The sequence below is a fragment of the Mycteria americana genome, chromosome 6 (genome assembly GCF_035582795.1).
Source record: "Mycteria americana isolate JAX WOST 10 ecotype Jacksonville Zoo and Gardens chromosome 6, USCA_MyAme_1.0, whole genome shotgun sequence".
NCBI classification, from domain to species: Eukaryota; Metazoa; Chordata; class Aves; order Ciconiiformes; family Ciconiidae; genus Mycteria; species Mycteria americana.
In genome coordinates this window covers 62,520,673-62,547,953 of record NC_134370.1, presented here as the reverse complement: position 1 = coordinate 62,547,953, position 27,281 = coordinate 62,520,673, and the positions used below count along the sequence as shown (strand labels likewise).

Below are 27,281 nucleotides of genomic sequence, written 5' to 3'. Positions count from 1 at the left end.
TATATATAAGCCAAACTGCCTTACAGGTTATTGTTTTGTGGGATTTTTGTTGGTTTGCTTTTTGTTTTGTTTTTTTTTTCAGTGTTGTATGTGTAGCAGGCACTTGAGTTTATATGAAGATGTTTGCTTGGGAGCTGAGGGGCAAAGGACTTGGGAGGGGGAGAGGGAAGGAAGGACGGAAGGAAGGAGAGGGACTTTTGACAAGTGGCCACTGCTAGCCAAGGATGTCCAGGTAGATTGGTGTGGCCTTGCCCAGAGCATGAAGGATCTTGTAGATCTCCTTGATGTTGAGCCGTTGCTGGGGTTCTCTCTGCCAGCAGCCCAACATGATGTCGTAAACCTCCTTGGGGCAGACTCGAGGCCTTTCCAAAACTCGGCCTTGGGTAATGCACTCAATGACCTGAAAGAAAGAAAGGAGACATTGAACACCAGTCGGGCAGCTCCTGGAGGATGTCCTGTCCCAGCTACTTCTTGGCTGATGTGGTACTGTTTAGTGAATGGGAGCGCTGAGAAGCCAAGAGGTCTGCAGGTCCTCAGCACTCACCTGTTTGTGTGTTGTTAATGATAATTTTACAGTGAAAAGTTTGTCTCCAGCTGCAGTCTCACAGTTCCCAAAAACCTTCCCCATTTGACACCTGCCTACCCCAATGCACTCTCCAAACAGGTCACAAGCAAATGAAACGGTTTTAATTTATGATGTCAGTTTTTCCTGCTAATTGAAGAGGGAAAAAAAGCCTTAAATTCCCCAAACTAAAGCTATACTTTGCACAGCTGAAATGATATTTTTCTTCCCTGAAAATCAAGAGTCCTTTCCATTGCAAAGCCCAGGAGAGCTCTACAAGGGAGACTTCAGAGCATCTTTTCCTACCTCCATCTCCAAGGGCAGCATTGCCTCATTTTAACACAGAAAAGCAGCTGAAAGAATGAAATTTCATCTCAAATCACATCTGTGATGGAGAAAAAAATCTGCAGTGCTAACACTCTGTTCTGGGTCAGGTCGGTGCTGCTAATGAGAGAAATGTGAGCTCTTGGATAGCATTAAAGTCTCTTCAGAGCGATGCCATTGGAAAGGACTCCCCTAAGCGTCTGTTTGTGTTTTGTTCACTGGAGGAATGGATGCGAAGGGAAGGGAGGTATGATTTGTCAGAGAGCTGCTATTACTATCTGGCCTCCTTGGTTGGAGTTGATGAGTCCCAGCATTGCAGTGTGCAAGTGACCTGCCATGCTCTGCAGATAAACACAGATCCCAAGCAGTGTGTTGAGGGAAGCCACCCAGCAAGGGGTGTTTGCAATTTATCATTTATGAATAGTAATGGGCTGCCACACAGCTCAACGGATACTTATCGCTTTGCTGTTTGCATATAAATACAGAGGGGAGAGATTAGGACCTGCTGAAAGCAGGGCGAGGAAGATGCAGCATGCAGAGAAGCCCGCTTTGCCATAAAGCTTCTGGCAGTGGTGACTTGTGGGACGAGGTGAGTTATGGTTTCTGACAGGACATCGTGGACATGCACAGGAGCCCTGTGCTGAGCCCTTTCTCTACAGGGCTAAGGAAGTTAATGGACTGGCTGAGGCTTTCAGATGAGGTGGTGCCCTGCCTCATTCCTCTGCTCAGGCAGGGTCTCTTCCAGCCTTGAAAAAACCTGCTAAAAATGCTCTGGGGGTATGAGGCCATGTGGATGCCACAGGAGGGAGCAGGCATCCCAGCCTTGCTAATGCCCACGCCCAGCAGCGGCGATGCTTGACCAGCATGGTGATTGCTCATGGTCCAGTCCTGGCAGCCTGGAGCTTGGCACAGACTCCGTTAACCTGCCTCTCCACGGGGCTCTGCAGCTGCGGCCAGGCTGCCACTGAGACTTGCCCTGACACCTCACCATCCAGGAGCTGGTGGAGGTGTCAGTCCTCTGCAATCAGCCTGGTTCTGCCCACCTCTCCACAAATTGTGAAAAATGAGCCAGATGAGAGTTAATGTGGCTCCCTCCCACTAGGATAGTGTGGTCTGGGGTGGGAGTCCTCAGCTCTCAGAAAGAAGTGGATACAGCCATAGGAAAGGAAAGGAAAAGATTTTTCCACGGATGGCAGGAAAGCCAATACAGCTGTATCTGTGCAGATTTTAACCAGCCCTCCTCCCTCAAGGTTAGGGGTGACTATTCTCAGTCCTACTGCCCTGCAAAGAAAAACGAGGCAGCTATGGGGATAGCTGAGCTGTCATATTCTAGCGTGCCTATCACCCATGTACAAGCTACATGTGCTCATTTATGTGTGTTTGTATTTACCCTCCCAGGGAAATGCAAGAGCAGCTCATTAAATAGCGTGACAAATAACTTCTGTCGCTGTCGATTCCATTGTTTGTGCCTCTAAAATGTTTGCGTGTGCTACTTTGGGATATACAGTCAGGCCCCATTGAGCACACGAATGGGCAAGTATTAGAGCTGTAAAGCAACACCTTGGATTTGCCATCTCTGCAACTCATTTAATTAAGGGATCTGTATCCAGAAAGCAGAAAATGCACATTTCTCATTACAAAAGGTGAAATTTCTGAAATCCATTAGATACACAGTAGGATAAAAATGTGCAAGGTTCCCACACACTGCTATGTCAATGCATCTTGTTCCTCTTCTATAATACCCCCTGCTATTCTGAGCAAAAATCTTCCAATGCATTTCTGCTGATGTGCCTCAAATCTCAGCTCTGACACTCTGCTAATCCCAGCCAGCCTTCCCTCAACATTTTTGCAGTACAGCCCTATACTGATGGGCTGCAACTTTTGCTATTCAAAGAAATAACAAGGACGAACCAGCTCCTTTGGTCCCACCATCAATGAACTGGGGCAAACCAAATAATAGATATCCCTATGGGAAAAAGCCCCACAGAAATGTGCCACATGCTATATAACAGGCTTCAAACACTTTCTCATAAACTGAAGACTGCCGTAAGAGCCTCAGTTATAAAGTAAGGAGAAAGAGCGCAGAGGAAATGCAGGGCATGACAATAACTTAGATCCCAGCAGTAATTTGGGTATCCTCAGTTCTGGCAGCACCCCAAGAGTTTATCATCAGATGTGGCTGTTATGGAGGTATGTCAGGAACCTAGAAGGGAGAGACTGAGGATGAGCCAGTACATGGCTTTGCAGAGCCCTTTGATTCCTGCATGCCTTAGTTTCCCCAGCTCTTAAACAGAGATAATGACACTTCTGTCATGGTGAAGCCATGGGAGTGCCAAGGAGCCGACCATCTATGTACGAACTGCTTTGCAAGCAATCTGGAGAGGAGAGACGATAAAAAGTACAGTTTCCAGCTGAGGTGTCTCAGCGCTGTTGTACCTCTGTGTTTGAGAGCTGAAACCAGGGCTGCTTCCCATATGTGAAGATCTCCCAGAGGATCACCCCGAAGCTCCAGACGTCACTCTCTGTTGTGAACTTCCTGTACATGATGCTCTCCGGAGGCATCCAGCGGATAGGCAGCATGGTGTGTCCTCCAACCTGGGTGAGGGCAAAGGCACAAGGAAATCTGAGTGATGAGAGCCCTGAGGAAGGGGTCAGCCCTGATGTGACATGGACAAACTCAGGACCTCCCCGTGAGCTATATCAATGAGGAGCTGTTCAAAAAAGCTGGGCTGGCTATTGCCTCCCCGACCGCCCATGGGCTTACCCACCAATCCCACCTGGTTAACATGATGGATAGGGAGTGAAATGTATCAAGATAAATGATGTCCTCTCCTCCCAAAATGGGCTTGTAAAGAAATCAAATGACAAAATGCCAAGAGCATGCTCCAACCCTACAGTCTGATGAACCAGGAGGCAAGGCAAGAGACGGTGTTCAGCAAAGTACTGCACTGAGTTTTGCAGGGCCTCAGTGCTCTGAGGCACCCACCAGAAATATAGCGTGAGGTTTGTCCCTCTTTGGTAAGGTTTTCTAAAAGCCATGCACAGGCATCTGCACATCACCTAATTGCATGAAAGATTTTGTGCTCATAAAACTGTGCTACAGGCATTTTCAAAGAGTGCTTTGAATATGTAAATGACTGCAGGAATGCACTGCAAAAAGGCTATCTGTTTGTAAAGAACAGGCTCTTACAGGCAGGGATATGCCCAGCATTTAATGGAGGCAGGAAAGCCAGCCCCTTTGGAGAGTTTGGAAATTGAAAAGCCCATGGGTGAAGTCCCCTTAGGGTATGTCAAGCCAGGGAAAGGCACTTTCTCATTTAGTGTCTACCTTCTCCAGGGCACACGAATCCAGCAGGTATGCAGCAGGTTTGCAGGGTACATGCAAACAGTTTGAAAGCAGATGGATTTACCTTCAGATTCACTAGAGATTTCTGAACAAGTGTCTCTGAGCAGGACAAGTTTGTCTCTGTTCTGACCTTCTACATAAGAAGCACCATCTGTGGGGAAATAGCTAATTGATAATGCCAGCCGGTGCTGGAAGCAATATGGCTGCAAGTCTCCAGCACTCGTTTCTGCTGATGGTAAAGTGTCTGAGGTTTTAGTGGTGATGAGAAAGAGTGCTTTTTTGGTACTGCTTGGAAGACTGCTTGTCTCATTACGGACACCAAAAAAGCAAGTGCTAATAACTTTGTAGCACTGCAACTGAATCAAACAGAAGTCTCTCTGGTCCTATGACAGATCAGGGGATAAGGTATCTGGTATCTAGGTTTCCAGCATATGTATGGCTATTCAAAATAATGAGATTGTTGCACTTGCTTGGATGAAAATGTTTCTTGTACAAACAAAAGGTCTCCTCCAAGCTGCCAGTTTTCCCAAGCTGCCACAGGTTTCTTTGCCTGATTAAAGCAGAACTAGCGTGGGGAAGGGTCAGTACAGAGACACACTGCAGTGCTTGGAAGCAAGAGGGACAGTGCTGGGGAGGTGTGTTGGAGTAGGGTGTGAAATGGGTATGATGCTTAGCAGGCTTTCTGCACTGAGGGTGCGAGTCAGACTTCTCTGGGGTTTGACAGAATTTGGACCTGGGCTTGCAGTGTTGTACTCAGAGGTCTCTAAACCAGCCCTTTTTCTAACTCTGAAACAGCCTCTTCCTACAAAAAAAGAGAAGGGATTTTAAAGGTCTTAGGAACATCTTTCTTTCCTAAGTGCAGAGGTGCTCAGAACTGCGATGCATGAAGATAAAAAGCTCATTGCAGCTTTACACCTCCTATTTAGAAATGACTTGGCTGGTGTGTTCTCAGCTTGCTGCTCTGAACTCCCAAGAATGTTCTCCTGTAATGGAAATGGAAATATGCTATTCTTTGTTTGTTCCTTTGAAACCCTGGCTGCAATTTTAGCTTTCCTGCATCCCCAGCTTTTACAAGTTGCTTTCCTTTCTTGTGAAGGGCTCTGAGGAAATGTTATTGACAGAACAGGACATACATCAAACTTGATTGTTGCAAAAACTGGTTTGTGCTAATGCTTATTTTGTTCTCCTTTAAGTAACACTAATTATTCAGTTTTCCAGTGATCTCAAAATGATTACTTATTGCAAAGCTCTCTACATTTGCAATATCCTGAATCTTGCAGGATCATTTGAGATTACAGGTAGTACAATGTATTGAGCACACTTAACTCCCTTTTGAACAGGTCTTAGGGCAGTTCAGAAGCTATGAACCAGGTCCTCAGCTTACACAAACAGTATTACAGCAGGTTTGCTTGAATGGGAGGGCCCTGATTTACACCACTTGAGAGTCTGGACCTGAAAGCAGAACAGAGAGGACAGTAGTCCCATCTCAGTTCTAATAAGCTAAAATAAATGAGGTCTTTGATCTCCTCTAGACACATCCTGGTGAAGGACTGCCAGTCAAGTAACATACGCAGTCAATGGTTGTCCCAAGAATGTGACAACACAGTCTTGGCTTAGCTCATATGGTAGAGTCCAGGGACTGCCAAAGCATTCCTCTCAGCCCTGTATGTCATGTAAGACATACCTTTTCCTAAAAATTAATCCAGTAATAATTAATAAACTAATTTTGGGGGGAACCCCCCCCAAGCAACACCCAGAAACCTGTGGATCCCAAAATATGGCTCAGCTATGCTCATGGATAATGACATATTCTTTGCAGAGGTATTCTTTGCATCTCAAACAAGGTGCCACATTTTTGAGAGGAAATGTTAAGTCTTGCACTTACTAGCTAGCTATAAGCAGATCCAGCATCAATTAAACTGTACCATAAACCCACTCTAATGTCTAGCTTAGCACATAAGGCTGACTATTACATTTTAAAGCATCACCTTTGACTATCCCGTGCCGCTCCTCTTGCAAACTGATTAGGATTAAAATTCCCATTTAACAGATGAGAAAACAGATGCAGGAAGGCAGGGAAAGGCCCTGCTCTGAAGCCGTATAGTAAGTGAACAGTAAGTTGAGTCTTCCTGGTCTGCAGTCAGCTGTGCCCTGTTATTTGCTGGTGTAGCAAAATTATTTAGAGCTGAGCACAGAGGGATTGTGCTACTGATGCCATAGGAAACAGAGTGTGTCCAGGGTGACAAAAATCCTTTGCATAACATGTAGTGACTGTGATCTGTGTTATGCCAGCATAGACTTGCATGTGATTCCAACGGCTACATACTTCTTTTACAGGACCAGCTGTTGCCAAAAGCTTAAAAGCAAAATTATGCTATTAAATCAGGCCAAAAAAAAAGGATGCTGTTTTTTTTCTTTTGCAAAGCCAGTTTACATGGCACGTCCTTGGCTCTAGAAAGAATTGTTATCGTGTCTTTAGAGTGAAGCTGAAAGTTTGCTTCAGCCAAGCCCCTGTTTGCTCAGAGCTGGGCCTGGCAGGTTTTAGAAATAAGTGACCATGCAGGACTGATGCTTGTCAGAAACATGCTACTTCTGAGTCTTTTCTAAACAGTCATGTCATCTTCCCACCCCACGTTCCTCTATTCCCTTTGGGAGCCAGGGATGGGGGAGCCCAGCCATCACGCAGGTTCATCTTCTAAAGGCCCCTAAGGGTGATATGTCCTCAAACAGTGGCATTGCAACATCTCCCCTGGAGACACTCCACAACTTGGAAGAGCACTTTGCTTTCAAGCAAATAAGGCAAGTAAATCCTCTTCTGTTCCTCCCTTTAAAGCCTATGATACTACCAAGCTTGCCCTTTCTCCTTGTTATTTTAATGCTTCATAGACCTGCAGACGGACCTCTTTATCCCATTGCCATGGCTGTCTAGCTTTGCTTGACATTTTTAGCTCTCTAACTTTCTCTCCCTAGATCAACTCCCCATACCCACGTTGACATGTTATTCCCATTGCTTTGCTTTTTCAGTTTGCAGTACTATCCTGGTAATAAATAGAGCAATCAGTGCATATCCTCTGAGCAGCCAAAGTTTCCTTCTTCTGTCTCCATTTCAAGATCGCAGTATCACCTACTCATTTCCATCCCTTTCTAATGGATACTCCCAAGTGCATGACCTGGCCTACAGCCACATGTTTCTGATACTCCAGGGCACCTGGCCTCTGCTCTGAAGCCTCATTACACATCCAAGTCCATAGACTTGCAAGATAACTAGCCACTCCCTTTGAGAAGCTTATTGCTGTATTAGATAGGAACCTCAGGGAGCTGGGGGAGGCTCATGAAAGGCCAGCATTAATGGCCATTAGGGAGAGAGATAATTACTTAATGCTAGTACAGCACTTTGACGATGTAAAGCTATATAAGTGCTACGTACAAGTAGTATTATAAGGCTCGAGGTTTGCTACCGAGGAAAGCTGGTGTCTGGGGAAAAAATTCTCCTTGTCCCAGCTTTCTGAATGACATCCAGCTGATTAGGAAGGGAAAAGACGACATGTTATCCCCAATGAGTTTGACAGTACAACAGCAGGTAGTGGAGCAGCGGTGTTCAGCAAAGACCGTGCGGTATATCCACAGTTTGGGCCACTAACAGAGACACCATGGAAATCAAAACCAGAGTAGGGCTGAAAAACCCTCATGAGAACTTTGGACTGGTGGGAATCCAGATCCTAACATGTTACATGCAGCTCTTGGTGGGCAGCCCTGTTGTACCCCTCCCAGCTCAAATACTAGCTCCAGGGCTGTAGCCCAAAGTAGCATTCATAGGGGAGCTACTGAGCCATCCCCTCCATGCTCACAGCTGAAGGTTGCTTCATGGATCTCAACTAAGAATGGAATTTGGTCTCTGGCATACTCTAAGGCTGTGTTTTATTTTCCTTTTTATGCAGTTTCCTTCCCAGTTTTGAAATAAAATAAAAAATAAATCAGTGCTTTTGTTTTCCTTGGTCATTTGACTTTTGCTTTCCAAGGTCATTTGACAGCTTTCTTCCTGTTCCTGTCATACTTCACGGAGACTCTTGCTCCTGCTCCTGCCTTGGGAAAGTCACAAGAACCACCGTAGGTGTCTTCATATGGTGCAGCATTATTTGAACTTCCCTTTTATGTGCAGGAAGCTGAGACATTTGAGTTTGTACAGAATCATGAAGCAGTAGTGAAGACCTTGGCACCGTTTCTCTCCAGGAAAATCCACTCAACGCTCAATCCACATGACCTAGTGATAAGACACGCATTCTCTGATTGCTGTCTCTGTTCCTGCTGCTGTAGGTAGGGATGACCTGGGATCTTCTTTAATTGCAGACCTGGCCACCATTCCAGGCTGGGCTGCACCAGAACATATGTCCTTTAGACCTCAGCTCTAGAAGCTGGGTGATCCCTGGAAGATACTTAGCTCTGAACCTTCCCCCAGCAACCAGATGTATGTCCCCATCAGGACACATTAATTCCTTCTGCGGGCAGGATGTGTTATTCAGCAGTTCTGGACAGCCTTGTATGAATAAGAGCCACAGGTGGTTGGGTTACCCGAGAAGGACACAAGGACAAAAAAAAGCACTGCAAGCAAGAAGCACGAAAAGCTTCTCTGTTTGGCTAAGTTGAACTCTCAGAGAAAAGCAAACAACAAACAAAACTGCTGTAGATCACACCTTTGTGAGTTGAATTTTGTCAGATCAGGTTAGGGCACGTGAAGGTGGCTTCTCAGGGGCAAGGCAAAAGGCAGCACGTGCTCATGGCTGGGTCTCCAGGAGGAGATACTCCTTCCTTGCCTTCAGTGCTGGATCCAGCAGCACTAAGAGACATTTCTCTATCAGATGTGCCAGTATTTTGCTTGTGTGAGTCCTGACAGATTCCTGGGCACCTTTTGCAAAACAAAGGGATTAACTCTGACATGCCAGACAGAGCTGAGCTTTGCTGAACATTAGCTGTCCTGCACTTCATAGTTTTAACTGTCACCTTACTAGGCTCTTAAGTACCCAAGTAGTTTACATCAGAGGTAGCTGAATTTAAGTGCAAGTTGTGACTGGATGCAATTCCCATGTGCTTTGCCTGTAATTTCCTTTCAGCTTATCCAGAAAGAAGGGTGCTAGCTACATCGGAGATTGCACCATCGCAAGAATTACTCTGGCCTCAAAAAATCCCCAAGGTATTCCCCTGACTAAAAGTCATCATCTGTTATGGCCATACCAGCCCCAGGCTGAGCCTCTTCTAAGTGATCCAAAAGCTGTCACTGCAAACTCTCAGTGTAGCCCTATCCTTGCCTTCAGGTCTTGCGTCTTTGCTGTCCCTGCCATCATGGCCAGTGCCAAACGTGAGCTTAAAATCAGTCAACAAAAAACCAAAAAGCTTCCACCAAACATTTTGACTCACTTGACTTCTTGTGTCCTTGCCATGCAGCATGTGTCTGCTCCACTTTCTGGGAATGGCAGATCCGATCCTCTCCTAATCCCCCCTCTCCATCTCCATCGTTGCAGGCTCTGGCAGTGCCGCAGCACGGGGCTTTGCTGCTTCCCTGCATGCCAGTGACTGAAGACATCTCACAGCAATTTGCAAGGGATCACAGAGGGTTTTTGGAGATTTACAGAATGCACAAAGCAACCTGTAGCTGTTTCTCCTACTTACATGCAGCTGTACTGGATGTCCCAGCCTTGCCCAAAGCAGGGGAGATGCAGGTCACCTGCTGCCAGGGGGGAGAGGGTTGGACTTACCCAGAGAGAGCACAGGGAAAGGAACCAAATGTCCCTGTCGTGAGGTGATGTAAGGAGCCAGATGGACTTGCTCAGGAGCAGGAAAGACTGACCAGGCAGGGTCAATGTGAAATTGAGAAGAGGGCAAGACCCTCCTGCTGTCAGTAGGTCTGTTTGGCAAGGGACTGTTTGCTCCCCCCAGATACTGTGTTTAAACATGAGCCTAAAAGTAAAGCCTGCCATTGACATTGTTTTTCCTTACTTCATTTAACAATCCAGTTGCTTTATGACCTGTAATTCTGAATCACTTTGAATCCAGCAGTGTAATTTGCAAGCAGGGACAGTGGCCTTTCTCCCCCCCTTCCCCTCATCTCTGCTCCACTGAGTGTGTTTTAATCTCATGGTTTTCAGCATTCCTAACGAGCCATTAACAAGCTGCCAATTACTTATGCAAATGAGAGGGGGCAGACATGGAGGGGTGTCTGTAGCTAGAGGTAAATTCTGCTACCTCAAAACGGCCTGAGATAAATCACTACTGCTCTAAGAGCTGCCTGTACCCAAGAGTCCTCTCAGTTATATTATCTGCCATCTAAAAATGCCAGAGGTAATGCAGAGGATGGTTAAGAAAAGGGAAACAGAGGAGTAATCGCACATATATTTTTAATTATGTTTGCCAATAATCTATTTGATGTGCTCCTTACCACAGTTCACCCCTCCTCTTTTCTTCCCAGAACTCAAAGCAGCAGCACCTACTGCTAGGAAAGGGCTGCACAACCAGCCTGCAGAGGAACAAAGGCCAGATTCTCATTTTCATATAAGTAAATGCTCCAAAAGCCATGATCTCCAATCCCGGGACATAAATTGTGAGAAACCCCAGCCATGCCTCTGGGGTTCAGCTGGGGAGATGTGGGAGCAGAGCAGCTGTAGTTTGCAAAGCACCTAGTAAAGAGGTCAGTGAGGCCACCACCAGGTCCTAGCAGGTCCTAAACCCCTGTCCTAATAGTTGCTGCTAGAGCCTTCCCAGGTAAAGGAGAGGTGACCATCCTCCTGATCCCCTGGGACACCTACTGAAAGCTTCTTGTGGCCCAGAACGACAAGACCGCACACTAGGATCTCAGACAGTGGAGGAAAGTGGTAGCACTGGGGAAGGATTCACTGGTGGGAGACCCAGTGGCTTCCCAGGAGTCCCACTGCTTGGCTGTGAGTTGGCACTGGGCAGCTGTGCAGAGGGGTGCATGCAGATGGTGGCCTCTGCGGTCTTCTGCACCACAGCCACAACATGGGCACCACATCTGGGCTGTTCAAAAGCTACCAACTAAGCCACCTTTCTCCTGGTCACTGCCAAGATAACAGCAGAGGCTGGGAAGGCCACTAAACTATTCAAACTACAGCCATCAGATAGTTTGTCAGCACTGTATGGATTTACCAATTTGTCTCCACCAGGCTGGAGACCCTTGCACCACACCACACTTTTTTAGGACAGGCCTGCTCAGAGACATGCAATACCCATGAAACAGCACAGCTGTCAGCTGGTTCCAACTTCAAAGGGGATCTGTAGTCTGTAAAGACTGCATGTGCCAACAGAAATTGTCCATGACTGATCTGCATTATCATTTTGCAGAGAGCTGGTAATACTACAAGAACTGTTTAATAGCTCAAAAGCTAATCAGATAGAGGCTCAGTTAAACCATCATGATGCAAGAAATGCGTCCATCAGGATTCCGCTCTTTTGGCGACACAGAGAATGAAAATCAGCTCAGTTTCTGGCTTCGGAAAGTAGGAAGAAGATTTGCCCAATAAATCTTAACCTGGAGATATAAAAGCGAAGTCTCAAAATGGCCTGAGAAATGCAGCTTAGGAAATAGGACCAATAAAGCACTTGCATGTGTGATCACTCTATGCTAAAATGCTTTCAGATTGGTATCTCATAATCTCCCCTTCCATCGTCCCTCTCTCTTTGTCCTGACAGTGACTCCCCTCTGGGCAACCAATAATGCTCCGTCTTTGTCTGCAGTCAGAGCCATTCCTGACTGACGACTATACATGATTTAGATAAGGCTCCATTACTTAACTTCTGGATGCTGGATAATCAGTTCAACTGCCTTGGCATTAATCATAATAATATTCAAAATTCATTAGGCCAGATTGTTTGGAAATCTATTTCTTGTTAATGTCAGATTCACTGAGCATAGGCCTAGCAGCATACAGACAGAAATTTAATACAATGCAGGGTATGGGAAGTCCCTATAGAAGCAGTCCCTTTCTTTACATGCAGCTGGACCGTGATCTGGCAGCTCCTGCCTGGTTTGCCATTTGTGAATCTTGTTAAGTAGCAGTGAAACACTGTGAGCATGCTGCCTGTTGGTTCATCGAGGGGCATCTATAGAAATACATAGCTGACTACGGAGTTTTTAAAGGGGAAGGTTAGATGCTTGGATCTGTGCCCACAAATCTTAATACTATCTTTTGTATCTAAAAACTGGGCAGGCAACCCAGAGACTTTTATGCGCAATCATGGTACGGACATACAAAAATCAAAAGTATTTTTAAAATAGAAATCTATTCCTGGCTTTATTGAAAACTTACAGTACTTTAGATTAGAGGATAGGGCCTTAGTGCTTTACCAAGATGAAAAACTTTCATCAATAAAATAGCTGGATTGTTCCTTCTAGCCAGTTTCCTGTAGGCCAATTGAGGACGGTTCCCAATGGTGAGCTTCCTAATGGTTTATTTGGTCTGTTTAAGCATTTTTGGGTGATGGTGCTTTCCTTCAGGTACGAGTTCTCACCCTCTAGTTGAACAGTGGTTTCTCAGCAGGGAAACATCACAGAAATATAGAACAACTTCAGAAGATGCATATGCTTTCTCTCCTAATGAAGGCAGTGCAGGCACAGATGGCATCTCAGACAAACACATTGCAAGCCATGTTAAAATAAAGAGCTCATCATTGGAGGCTGCAGTGTCACACCTACTAATGATGTGATTAAACTCATCAGTGCCGGTGGGAAAGCTGTGCCAGCTCTGCCACTGCTGAATGGAGAGCTGGATTTCACGGCAGAGGCAAACCCCAAACCGCCCCCCCCAAGAGTTAGGCCACTGTAGAGACACATTGACTATACGATGCTGATGGCTAAACTTCCTGAGACCTAAAATAGGAGAGGTTGCCCCAGACATGCTCTTCCCATGCCTGCCTGAAGCATCCCTGTCAAAAGGTGGTGTGGCACGCAGAAGAGAGGCTGCAGATGGTGACGACAGCCCAGGCGGGACAGGCACAGGAGAAGAGAGTGACTGCACCCATCTGAGCACAGCTGCAATGGGGGAGCAGCAGCAGCACTGGGAAGTGGCAGAACTAAAACCAGCGATAGCCAAAATGGTGGCACGTGCAGAAGGTGAGGCTGGGGTTTGGCTGCAGGGTTCTGCTGGAAAACAAGCTAAATTTGAAAATTTGAAGGAATCAAGCATTGCATCCTCTTCTACTCTATTTTTCCACCTGAAACTTCATGTGCATTGAAGTTTCCTCTATTCTTTGTCAAGTTTTCTGGATGCCCTTGAGTAGGACAGAGTTGCTGGAGTCCCACGCATTTTAACCACAATGTTAAAATTCTTCCACCTACTTTATTTAGCCAGGAGCGTAAATAAATAAGCAAACCCACAAACACAGGAACCTGGTTCCCAGATGCCATTAGAGCCCTCAAGCATTAAGTGGCCATCGCAGATATCGCTAGTTGCCTTCTGCTCCCCTTCCTGCAACCAGCCAGACGCTTCACCCCAGTGAGCCCCGCTGGGACCATTTCACAAACCCAGCACCCGGTAGGACACATCTGACTGTTTTTGCTGCAACATAGGACTGCTGCTAGATCATCAGCTCTCTGTACCGGGCAAGTTTTCCTAGACGAGTCTCTAGCCACCAGCTCTCCATTAGGGTTAGCCACAAGAGGAAGGAGGGAAGGAGAAAGTGAGTCTAAAGAAACCGCTAATGTTCTGAAGTGTCTGATAGGATGAATGACCCCTGCAGACATATGCTGAGCAGACAGGATAGTCCTCAATTATGTCATTGCTGGAGCATTTACTTCAAGGAGAAGCGTGACTACAAATGCTGGGCTTAAAACCTTGGCTGGTTTCACTGCCTCTGGATAAGCTGCTCTAGTCCAAGAGCGTTAGGTATGTGTATGCAGCATGCACAGGCAATGACATGCATGTCTGCGTATGAAACAGCTTTACAGCCCGAAGAGTAGAGCTGAAAAAAAACCCCTATTAAATTTCATTCTGCGCTCTTTCCTTTGTGAGAGAGGGCCCTAAAGGATTTGCTAAGGTATTGATGGGTGCCAATCCATATATCCCAGTGGGCAACCCACAGCCTCCCTCAGGAAATCACAAGCAAATCTTGCCTACATGATGGAAATTTCCTGCTTGCCACACTGATTTTCCCCAGCCTCATCCTCACTGCGTTATCCCTGTGTTAACTTCTATATACTTCTCTCCATGTTTTCTAACCTTCAAGCTCATAACTTTGTAAATATTTGCAATCAGGTAGCACATCTCCTCACTCCGGTCATTCTTTAGACAAACTATTTACATACAGCTCTTTCTATCCTCAGCAATCAATTGCTTCACACTGTCTTTGTTTCTCCTGCACCTCTCCAGAAGCTGTCGACCTTATGGATACTCTTTGTGGGGCTGAGTCAGGGACATGTGGCTGTGTAATAAAAGAGTATTTAAAATAATGATTGCCGTAGAGGCACACACTTTTCTCTTTGACTCGGCTTCTTTACATGAACAGCTTCAGAAGAGCATTTGTTTCACTGGCACACTGAAAGCCACAAGCTTGCTGGGGAGCTGCCACCCCACAAGGCACTGTGCTTGGTTCGAAGAGGACAGGATTTATAAAGACAAAATGCAGCATGGCCTGGGGTGGGCACAATCTCACTTTACAGCAATACTTGCTGTATATTGATTAGAACTGGCTCGGTGCTTTATTAGCCACCCGAGAGGTGCAATGAGCTGCTACTGGAATTTGTGCTTGATAATCAAAGGCATTTGTCATTCTTTGAAATGCTCCATGAGTAGGTGTTTGATTTGGGTGCGTGTGAAAAATGGAGGACAGCAATCCAGAGCAAGAGGCAGGGAGGCAGCAGCCACAGGTAGGGTGTCCTGCTGCCCACCCCACGTCCTGACCCACGGGGCATCCCCGCTGCGGCATCCCACAAGGCCCCATGGGCACCATCCCACAGGGCAGGACCCAGTGGCCGTGCAGCTCTGTGGCTCAGCAGAGTCCTCCACCACTGGCAAAGTTCTCCCTGATGAAGCTTGAAGAGCAGCAGCCGTTGCTGCCATTCAGCCCCCAGCCGCCTGGCACACTGTCCTGGTTTTGGCTGGTATAGAGTTAGTTTTCTTCCTAGTAGCTGGTATAGTGCTGTGTTTTGGATTTAGTATGAGAAGAATATTGATAACACACTGAGGTTTTAGGTGTTGCTAAGCAGTGCTTACACTGGTCAAGGACTTTTCAGCTTCCCGTGCTCTGCCGGGCACACAAGAAGCTGGGGGGGGGCACAGCCAAGATGGTTGATCCAAACCGGCCAAAGGGCTATTCCATACCATATGATGTCATGCTCAGTATATAAAAGGGGGCGGGGGGGCTGGCCGGGGGTAGCGATCGCTGCTTGGGGTCTGGCTGGGCGTTGGTCAGCAGGTGGTGAGTGGTTGTATCACTTGTTTGGTTTTTTTTTTTTCCCTGGGTTTTGTTCCTCTCTCGCTCTTTTGTTGTTTTCCTTCTCATTACAATTTACTATTATTATTTTTGTTGTTGTTGTTGTTCCAATTATTAAACTGTTCTTATTTCAACCCACGAGTTTTCTTACTTTTGCTCTTCCAATTCTTGACCCCATCCCGCCGGCGGGGAGGGTGAGCGAGCGGCCGTGTGGTACTCAATTGCCGACTGGGGCTAAACCACAACACACACACAGCTCCCTCAAAGCCCTCCTTTCTGTTTTGGCTTTCCTGCATTTCCTAGGCAAACTGCTCTGGGTTTTTTTTTTTCTTTTCCCTCACTGACAGGTACAGGTGGCCTTGCTGCCCTCTCATTGCACCTCCCCCAGCTTGAATTTTAAACTATTTAACAGCTTTAAATGCACCTAATGAGGTTTCAGTCTGCACTTTGCTGCCATCCCTCTGCTTCTCTGACACCGGGAAGAAGAGTGGTTTGGAAACCTATTGCGGACTTCCCTGCGTTGGAGGTCTAATTACATGGTAACCAGTGACCTTGTAAGTACAGGGTAATCTGCTGTGTAATACCAGGGTAAATTATCCCAGTACTTCTGTCTTTTCCACTGCCGCCTTCTGCAGTGATGGAGATACAGCCGGTTAAACAGTAATTAATCTTTGAACCATTTGACACTTGCCCAAGCCGCTGAGGAGTAACGAGCAGAAGCCCACTGGCTCTGCAGAGGGCAAGGGACTGGCTCAGGAGCCACCACTCTGGGAGTGTCCGGTGTCACCTGGCCAAAGCAGGGGCTACTTCGTCACCCAGGCTCTCTGGGTGCTGGCTGCCTGGGGCAGTGGTTATGGGCTGCTTTCTGAGAGCCGGATGTGGCTGTCTCCTGCCTGCCCTGCACTAGGCATTGCTTATTTGGAGGGACACATCCAGAGTCATCTGCAGGAGGAAGGGGGCACCAGGGGCATGTGGATGCCCGAGGGGAACAGGCACCCACCCTGTCTGTGTTAGCAGGATGGGACCAGAGGTTCAGTGCAGCTCACCCGTGATGGGGGTGAGCCATCTGGAGCGCTTTCTTACCCTCACCACGAAGGAGGTGCATGGGAACGGCACCAACGCTTTCCTCTGAAACCACCCGAACCAGCCAGGCATAGCCCCAGGCATTCACCCTGTAAAACTCCAGGAAAACCAGCCGAGAGATCCACTTTCTCCCTCCCTCCTCTGAGATGCACTTCGTTCCTTCCCATGCTAACAGCCTGTCGCCCCAGGGCTGCGGGCTGCCTGTCTGACCCTTGGTACCTTTATGGCAACGAAATATATTTGCACACATTTTAGACCTGTTGACATCATTGGCTCTGGAGAGCTTTGGGTTTTTATAGTAAGCACGGTAATGATTTTCAGATTATAGACTAAAAAAATATTTTCATTTGTTAGGAACAGTAAGGTGGGCACTGTAAGATTCTTATGGCATTTAAATAGTGCTTAAAAAAAAGGGTGGGGGGTGTTCTGAGTGCATTTCTTTTCCAAACAGGAGCACTGAAATAGAAAGTCAAAATCCCACATGCTGGTACTGAGATCAGCTCTGACACCTCCCCTCTGTGCCTGTTTCACTTGAATACCTGCCAAGTTAAATAAGCAAACATGGGATTTTGAAGTCTTAGTTGCAAACCTGTTTTTGTCAAGTGAGCCCTCCTCCTTAGTCACTCTGGCTGACTATGCTGCGCAGCAGTGACCTGATCTAAACGGGTATGACTGTATGCCATTGCCCTCTGTGGGCTGGGTCACAACTAATGGGTCCTGCAATGGGTAACACAGAGGTTTTGCACCTCTGCTTATACTCACCTATTGCTTCCCCCGCCATTCACTGCACACTCTGATTAACTAACTGGGCAAGACTGTAAAGCAAGCAAATCATGGGTCTAGAGCATGCCATCATTTCCATGGCATGCAACGTACACTGTGTGCCACAAGGCAGACTGCTGCACCAGGCCCTTTCCTCTGGCTGGGTAGCAATTGCATGGTTTGGAGTGAATAAGACTGCACTGAATAAAGCAGGGGCATTTTGGAGGAGGAAAGTTGCCCTTGCAGCTCTATGGGTTGATACGGCTGATAGCTCTGCGCTTTGTTTCCTAACCTGTAAAATGAGGCAGTGCAACTCACTGACTTCTTGAAGATGTTGTGCAGGTAATGACTTGTACAGTAAAGTAATAAATGGCATGGAAAAGCCTGCCAAGAAAGGGAAAAATAGTCAAATGTTTAGCTTAGGGTTAGTTATACCTGGTAAAAGAAACAGAGGGTTACACAATTAATATTATGGAGAAGAATAGCAAAGAAGTTCCTTTGTTCTGTGAGTACTTTTGCCTTGTACCTCAACTGGATCATATAAGATTAACGGCAGGTGATTATGTAAAATCTGTACTACAAGACAGAGGCAAGTGTGAGCTCGGGCCTCCCCGCTATCATTACCTGACCTTGCACGTTCCCTTTTGCAACCTCAGCATTTTTTTGTGGATAGGATTTCTGGGTGGTTATTTTAAGAAAACTGTGTTAAATTTCTTGCTTCTGTGCCAGGTACCTGCTGTTTAACAAACGGGCCATGACTAAGCATAGACTGGAAATTAGAAGCATCTACGAGTTAAAGCAATGAGATTCTGGGACTGTCTTCCCTTAGGAGCGCATTTAATAGTGGTGCTTGATTATGAAAAAGATAAATCTGATGTGATTGATGCAACAGGGGATAGGATTTGATGATCCAGGGAATCCCTTCCAGCTCTCTCTACTCCTAATGAATTTATTTCTTAAGGATGGGGGGGGTGCAGTGCTCTACTGATGGCAAACAACAGCAAAGCATGTAGATACCTGCTGATGGTTAGTGGGTCTCCATCCCCAGATTTAACCACTTCCCATCACCAAGAAGGTGGAGCAGGTCTCTCTCCTCATTCTGCCCATCCTGAACATACCAACCAGAGGTGAGTGCAAGGATCCTACCTGCTTCCCTCTTTGCATTTTCCAACTACCGAGGACTTCCAAAATTCACTCTCCTTGAACCAGTCCCACAAATGTCTCAGCTCACAGGTTTCCTATGTATTTCTAAGGTACTTACCTGTCTCCCAACACCACAATGATTGTGTCCCTTGCAATTATTTTTTCATGTGAATATCCTCAGTGAAGATGAGCAGGGATCACCTTTTAACAATGGGAAACTGAGGCACGGAAGGACTAACTGAATTTCCTATGGCAACAGAGGACATGGGTAGCACAGAAAGGACCTGCAGCCCGGTCCAAGGCTGGGATCTCACTTCTGGACTCTTCTTCTTCCTCATACACTTAACTGAGCTCTCCCTTTCAGAACAGGAATAGCAGAGCAGAAAGTGTTTTTCAGCCCAAGCATTCACTGGTCTGGGATTCCCATTCTCTGTCAAGCCAAGGGGGCTGAGCTTGGGATTTCTGAGGGCACAGCGCAAGGTTGTTTCAGAAGGGATGCACAGGGAAAGTGGTTATGTTCCTTTTTCCCCCCGAGTAGTTTTAATTCTTTAATTCCTACTTGCTAATAAGATAAAGTGCTGTGATTTCTGCAGGATCAAATGATGCAGGATAAGCTAAGGGAGTTTATTAATTAGCACGCTTTCAGGGCTGGGAAAAAAATAATAAAAAGAAGCAACACAGTTGTAGATGATAGCTATAAATATGACTCAAGCATTACCTGCTGTGACATTTTAGCCAAGGGGAGACTGTCATGTTAGTGCTGGGCATGGCACTCTGATAGTGAATAAAAATCATAAATGAGAGGGCAAGGCTTTCTCTCTAAAATGTGGCTGTTCACAGACATGTGCTACATTTCTCCAGGGACTGATTCTGCAAATAATACCAGGTATAGCACTTCTGTGTGTGAGTGCTCCTCTGGCTTCCCAGGGATTGCTTGGAGCAGTGAGTGCTAAGCCCAGTGGTAAGCGGTTGCAGGATCAGATTCATAGTGTGCCAAGCATTTTGGATGAAAAGAGCTATAAAGAAGTCACATATTATTATGTCACATTGCAAAGGTCAACCCCAGTATTTGTTCTGTCATAAGGACATGATTGAAAGGCAAAAAAATAGTGTCAGGGCACAGGGGAAAATAATTTTTTAAAAACTGCCTTCAGGGTTAAGGATACAAAATTACATTAGTGCTTAGAACTAAATTCCCATCCACACCCCAAATTCAATTTTGGCTCAGAAAGGCACAAATGTAACAAAATCACCTTTCGGTGGCACGTCTTCTTATCTGCTGACATATCCCCTGTAAAATCAGCAATGTCTAAACTCATACGCCTGTGTGATTCTGGCAACAGTCAGGAACTGCCAGAGCCCTGCTCCGTCACGGACCCCAGGAGGGTTCTGAGAGATCCACTCAGCTGCTTAAGACCGTGTAGGCATTCGCTTAATCCCCATCACTGCCAGGGCAGGAGGAGTGGTGGAGATGCTGGGAGGAGGATGGGCAGTGGGACAGCTCCTTCATCACCTGGCCAGGAGCATACATCTCACCTAGCAATGTCACAGGGAGGTTTGGGTAATTGGACCCCAGTAATTTGTCCCAGTCATGGCTACTTTGCAAATACTTATGTCCATCTCTCTGAGCTTGCTGGCACAGGGAAGCTATTGAGAAATAAAGTGTGGAAGCCATCACCTTCCTGCCTTAACTTATGAGGGGTCATAATTGCTCTGCACAGACAGTGTCTTTGGGTGGATTAGCTCAATCCACTTCCAAAACAGACTCAAACAAAGGCTCCCCAACTTTCTGGATCAGCAGAGCACTTCCTTGTGTGCCAGCAGCAAAACCACACAGGACAATCAAGTTCAATGTTTTCCCCTTTCACAGGCTTCTGCAGCTCACCTCCAGTAGCCTTGCAGCTTGCTGGCGGTAGCTTCTGGGATGCTATGGCAGCTGGGGACCCACTGGGCTGAGCACCCCTATACAGATGCTCCAGCATGCAGCGAGCGCAACTGGATGATGGCCCACCTCTGTGGGAGGGAGGGCAGGGTGAACAGGGGTGTTACCAGCCCTCAGCTGGCTCGCACGGCTCCCATCAGCCACCACCTTGGCAAACCCAAACTCCTTTGCACTGCCAGAGCATCGAACCTGCACCGATCTCTCACTGCCACTCCACTGGGCAAGGGATGGGAGGAGCAGTGGGGCAGTGATGGTTGACATCCACTCAATCGCAGCTGCAAGCACCCAACCGGTCAGACACCAAGGCTGTGTCTAGACTAGCAGACAAAAGGCATCAGGGCTGGCATGTGACGGTCCAACTGGTCAAATGGTCTGGTTTTAGTCCACGCCAATTTGACAGCATCCAAACAACTGTTGAGAGGACAACACAAGTCAAGGACAGTTCCCAGTGAGCAGGGCAAATGCCACCCCGCTTGGAGGCACGGAGCAGTTTAGCTGCACGGAGACAAACCATGCCGCGCTCGCTGCCATCAGAGCCAGAGGACAGCCCATGCTGTCCACTAGTGCAGACACAGCCTGAACACCCACGGAGGAAGACTGCACTGAGGACTTTTGCATTCATCCCATATTATCTCACCATACAGACAAGCCCCAGAGAGTTGCTATAGTAGAAACATGTGCAGTTTCCATCACACACAAGAGCCCCTTCACTGCCAAATGCACTAGACCCGACCTAGTCCCAAAGCCGCTCAACCCCACGTGTCATTTCATGCTCAAGCGGCACCAGTCCCCCGCTTCCAGCTGCCCCAGGGGTCGAGATCCACTCACTGTTGCAGCTGCCGGCGGTGCCAGTCTCTGTCGCTGCCACGCTGCGCTGAACTGGCCCTTCGGACGCGGCCCTTCCTGACAGTGAATGGGTGAAAACAAGGGAAGGAGACAAACAAAAGAGAAGGGAAGGGTGAGAGAGGGAGGGAGGGATGGGGGGGATGAAGCAAGGGGACAAGAAGGGAAAGGGTATGTCTTTAACCGAACCGTATGTCTTTCACTGGCTACAACATCCCAACACTGCACAACCCTTGCTGCGAGGGCACGGGGCAGGTGAGACCCTTGGCCCTGGTCACCGCCACCTTGCACCCCACACCATCACCTGCACCAGTATAGAGGGAGGGCGAGGGGCAAGCACTGATGCTGGGCGAGAGTCACAGGGTTCTCTGGCCTCCTGAAACTTCTCCTTGGATTGTGAAGCCACATCCCTTGGGGGACCCAGAGTCCCTCTCTGACAGAAGTTTTAGGAGGCTTGAGCGGTTCCTCTGTATCTGGTACTTAAGCATCCTGCTCCTTGGCCATTGCCAGCCCTCCTGGGCACAGCGCAGGGACCCATCTGCCTCTGCCAGCAGAACACGACCCAGGCCTGATGTCTTTACTCGAGCAAGCTTGGGTTAGCCAGAGTTAAGGGCATTGTTGGCCAGAGGTCCCAGTGAAGAACCTGGTACATCACCCTACGCTTACCCAAAAGTCTTTGTCCCATCAGTACTGTCGCAGGTTGGGGGAGGAAGAAAAAACCTCATCCCACAGCTTCCGATCACCAGCAAACCTGCCAGCACTCGCAAAACTGAACCTTAGGAGGGGACAAGGGAAGTGAAATGATGGAGCAGAAAATACAGCACTACTTTTTCCCATGTATCAAAGTAGGAAAGATTTGGGGAATGGGAGGGAGAAGAAGGGATAGGGATCTCAGTGTGCAAATCAGGAGTGAATGACGAGCATAAGGTCCGCTGACTTTCTAGTAAGGTGTTGGTCTTCCCACCGGCACAAAAAGGAGACAAAATCCCAAGAAGAAAGGGCAGTTGGTGAGCACGGTGGTTTGGGGGAAGACTTCTGACTGGGCTACTCAGGAGCTCAGGCTGACAGCTGCCTGGGGAATACCAAAACTACGGCCTCAGGCTTTGTCCAGCTAGTCATCACCCTGGGCGCCTTCCCACCCCGCACCAGAGGTGAAAATTGAGCTGCTAAATGTAGCCGACAGCTCATTCTGCTTGGGGAATTGCCCCGTGAATGACTGACTCACCTCCCTTCCCAAAAAGTTGAGGTAGGAAATGAGTGGGGGAAAGGCTTAGAAAATTGTTTCATGATGGTTGTTTAAATTGCCTGTGCGTTACAATGTTACAGTTAGGGAAAAAGAAGAGAGAGATCTATTGCATAAAGCTGCATCCTAAAGCCAGCTGTGGCAGAGGTATGGACATTGGAAAGAAGCAGAGCAAATGAAGTCATCCAGCAGTGGAAAAAAACATCAATATAATATAGTGCAGAACAAAGCAAATTCTACCTCAAACACAGAGCTGAAAGAGAAACATCTTCCTCTGTCAGATCTATTACCATGCATTTATTCCAATAACAAATAACTAACCTAGAGAGTAACCCAAACCTGATTTATTCCTCCCTCTAAGTAAATATGAAGAGGCAGCTGAATCTGACTGTAAAAACCACTGATCTCATATGTTTTCCTTGTATGTATTGGAAAAAATAGGAGTGGAGTTTCTGCCTTGCTGCCAGGGGATGCTGGCAAAGCATTTGAGCTATAGATATTGTATCTTGTCACTAATGACTGCAGGGAACTAAAAGGGATTTGGATTTTTTAATGCTTCACATTAATTGATAATTTGGTCTCAGAATCCACAGTGGAACACAGGATTTGCTATATTGGATCAGCCTAGTGGCCCATAAAATCTGGCGTCCTGCCTCAGTGACGCTCAGAAAAATTATTATCCATTGCCTTTGCTTATAAAGTTGCTGGCCATTTCTGTAAGGCCATACAATTGTAACAGAGGAAAGGCCTTTCTGGCCTGCACAGGAGACCTCTTTAAAACCCTGAAATGTGGTTTTGGCAGGGCTGTATTACATCTTCTTTTTTTTTTTAAATGCAAGGAAGAAACTCTGTAACTACAAACATTTTCAACAGACATGCTGCTGTTTTTCCTCTTGGTCACCACAGCCCAAATAGCGAGAAGGTGAACTTGGGTTTTCAGAGGGCAAATGAGAACATGATTGGGGCCAGAGGGGGGGAGATTCCTTGTAGTGAGCAGACCAATATTGATTAGGCCGTGTAAAGATTTCCCTCACTAATTCCTTTAGCAATCTTATCATGTGTTGCCTGCATAATTGGATGGGGAAGAGAGAGGTGGAATCACTTAAGCGTTCAAAGCTCAACACACACCAAGAAAAGATTCCTATTTTGTGCGTGTGTGCAATTTTGTGCATCGTTGCCCCTTGATTGTACATTGAACATGCTCTCTTTGACAGCCTAGCCCTAAACAGCCTGTTTATTAAAGACAGCTGCTTGCAAATAGGGGCTTTCTCCATCCAGCTGGCGTGGAGAAGGAGCTCGCTGTGGCTGTGAGAGGCAGGACTATGAAATGGGGGGGATCAGGAGGGGAACACCTGCTGAAATTGACCATGCAGGAATCAGGAGGAAAAAAGAAAGGTAATGGTTTCTCTCCATGAAAACACCTTAATTAAGGAGGACAATGAAGATATTTGCATCTTAATTTTTCTAGGGAGGTCTTCAGTTTGTCTTGAAGCAAGGTTTTTCACACTGGGGAAAACCTCTAAGTCTATCTATCTAAGTCAAAAAGTCACTACTCCACTCCAAAAATCAGAAAAAATAAAGCAAGACAAGTCATAATTTATCCATGCTCCCACTAAACTAGCTTATAACTTCTCTGCCTGAACTGCCTCAGTTCTTTCGCTGATCATACTGAGGTTTGGGGATGCTCCCCACCTTTCCTGACCAATATGTGGTCTCATGGCTGTCCGCATGGTAAAGGAGAGCTGAGATCACGGTCCTGCGGGTGAGAAGGCAGGAGGAGGTCACTGGCCAGCTGGGATGCAGTGGGGAAATGGGTCCAACAACGTAGAGAAGGTGAGAGGGGAGGGTTTTACACATCCAAGTCTCCCTCGATTGTAAGTGGCAGTGCTCCTTCCAAAGTGTGAACAGTTCATTTCCATATGTTCAGGAGCACACATACTGTTTCTGGTCCACCTGGGGCTAGAATAATGAAGCTCGCTGGCATGTGGTTCTCCACCTTCTTCTGCTCTAGCTACAGTTTAAATCAGGCCACCTTGGTGAAACCCAGGAACCCATCAACTCCTCTGGCCTACCCTGTACAAAATCCTTCCTTGTTTCTGGTGACACCACAGAGGAACATGTTTTGGCTCAATCTCCACCATGGGAGAGTCTCTCTGGCTCAAAACTAGGCACTGTGCTCTTTTCCATGTATCTCAGCTTTCAGGCTAATGGAATGTTCAGAGTGGGAACAGCGGGAGGAAGGGAGCACGTTGCATGCAGGCAGCTTCTAGCAGGTGGTTGGGAACCACACTGGGACAATACAAACTAGCACAGGGGAAAAAACAGTTTCACAGTCAAGGGTGGGGAAAACTACTCAAGGATGGGTGGAGATCACCCTTTCTGGATTTGATGGCTGCACCCAGGCAATATTGAAAATGGAAGTCTCAAGTTTGCTGTCTCAAGTTTTCACAGCAGAGGTGAACTGACTTTCTGAACTGAACTGAATCTGACTTCCTGGGGATGGTGTCACTACCCGTCAGCCGGGTCCAGCATTTGACTGGTTACTCCCAGTACTCTCCCCAGCACCCAGTAAAGCAGAGATCAGCCTGGACAGCTTTTAAGAGCAGCCAAAGTCCAGTCAGCTGGGACCCTGACCTCAGCCAGAGCTGCACAGGGGAGAATATGGAAACAGAAGATCCCACAGCATATGTCCCACAATATCTTCCAGTCCTCAATAATCAGTGGCACAGGGCTTTCCTGAAACAGGGGAGGTATTTTGTGTTTGATAGCCCTTGATAGATTACTTTGCTTCTACAATTCTGTTCAATCACTTTTTCAGCCCATCTCAGCTGTTGGCACGTACCATCTCCTGAGACAAGGAGTCCCACCACTTTACTAGCCACTGTAGCCTCTCCATTGGATCCGAACCTGCCATGAACATCACCAGGTCTTTTAGGTCAGGAAATACTGAACAACAAACAATTCCTTCCTATTTGACCACATCTATGATCTCTGCAAATGGAAGGTCAGGAGTTAAAAACCAACAGGAAGCTAAACTGAAAGGCTTTGAGCTCCCAGCTCTCTGGAACTCAGTCCAATGCTTGGGAGAAAGCAAAAGCCTCAACTCAAATGTCTGGGAATGGGGCTGAGCTTTGATTGAAAGATCATAAGTTTGATTAGCTCTCAGTAAGAGTGTGAGGGCTTGGGTGGTTTGGGGGGAACACAGAGGGGTTAAGTGTGGAGGTCAGTGTTTGGGTGAATATTAAGACTATATTAAACAAAAAATCTGAGCCAAATGACTTGCAGTGCAGCAGCAACATAACCTGAGCAGGAGAAGAGGTGAGCGTGGAGGTCAAGTACCATAGCAGGGAGTTTTTATTTCCCAAAAACAAACTGCTCTTTTGTGCCTGTGCTTCGAAGAAGATGTCACCAGATTGTGAGAGCTCTTCACCTGCCACGTCCCTCTCATTACTGAAATGAAATAAATGGCAACAGCATGAAAACAGCAACTCAAGCAGGAGAAAGACAGGTAGACAGTGAGGAAAAGGGGAGGAGGGAAACAGGGTGCGGGTGGAGGTCTTGGCAGGGTGGAGAATTAGGGCAATTACCATTTCTGAGAAAATGCCAGAAATACAACACAACCTAATTTCCCCAATTAATTCCTCTGCACTTGAGCTGCTTTGTGTGAAGGGCCCTTAATGTTTCAAACAGGAGGGAGGGGAAAAAAATAAAGACTCAACATTTGTTTTTCCCTCAGTGTAGAAATGGAGAAGTGTTGAGGAAAAATGTCTGGCTAAAACACAAGATGATGCTGTTACATCTTCCTTTCAGGAGATAAGGAACTGTGCCGCAAATTCAATTTGCAGAGGTTTTTATAGGAGCCACAGAGACATCAAAGACCAGCACGTTCAATATCACACTGACTTTTCCTGCACGCAGAACACACCAGGACAGGCACAGAGACACTTACCCCGCGCACCCACATTCAGCGGTTCCCTCACCCACCCTGTTTCCAGCTCTGCTGCAAGTTAGGGGGAAATTGATTCTATTGTCCCATAACCACCAGTCAGGGAAGTTGTGAGACACCACGGCATGAGCCATCCACACCTCATGGGGCATAGAGGTGTCATCTAGGGGGAACGACGGCAATGAAAACAAGGAAAGAGATAGCAAATCAGGGGTTGGGGTGATGGGACACATGGGGTCAACAGATGCTGAGAAGGGCATGTAATACTTTCAACAGCAGACATGGGCTCCTGCACATAGCAAGACTATGGCTCTGCTTGACTGGCCTCTCTGTATCAGTACTAGGGGTTTCCAGGTCACATCTCCAGGTCACTATGAGACTTTTCTGCCCTTACTTATGTAGGTATGACAAAGCAAGACACGTTCTCCAGTTGTCCCACTTAATACAGGAGAAAATTAAAGTACTTTTCACTTCTAAGTCTTTTCCTTAGTGCAACATATATTTACAGATATTAAACTTTCCCAACACCCTGGCAGAAAGGATGCAGAGAGAATAGCACGTTATATTTTTCACCTCAGAGAAGGGGTAGAAGAGACAAAAGCTGATGCTCAGCTGCTTAGCATCTGCACAGCACTTAGGTGCTGGAAATGG

The 27,281-nt window shown here is 47.0% G+C and overlaps 1 protein-coding gene across 4 annotated transcripts in view; it reads right to left on the bottom strand.

Annotated features, from left to right (window-relative positions):
- Window positions 1–214: 214 nt before the first annotated feature.
- Window positions 215–27,281, bottom strand: part of NTRK3 (neurotrophic receptor tyrosine kinase 3) — a 221,350-nt gene continuing 194,283 nt past the window's right edge. For 2 of the 4 annotated variants that reach the window (XM_075506229.1, XM_075506231.1), the window contains 2 exons: window positions 3,323–3,481; window positions 215–400 (listed from right to left, as the gene is read on the bottom strand). In XM_075506229.1, coding sequence (XP_075362344.1) covers window positions 215–400; window positions 3,323–3,481 — 345 coding nt within the window. Of the gene's footprint in view, window positions 401–3,322; window positions 3,482–21,426; window positions 21,502–22,580; window positions 22,605–27,281 lie in introns of all 4 variants that reach the window. The other 2 variants (XM_075506228.1, XM_075506227.1) reach the window with 2 other exon arrangements.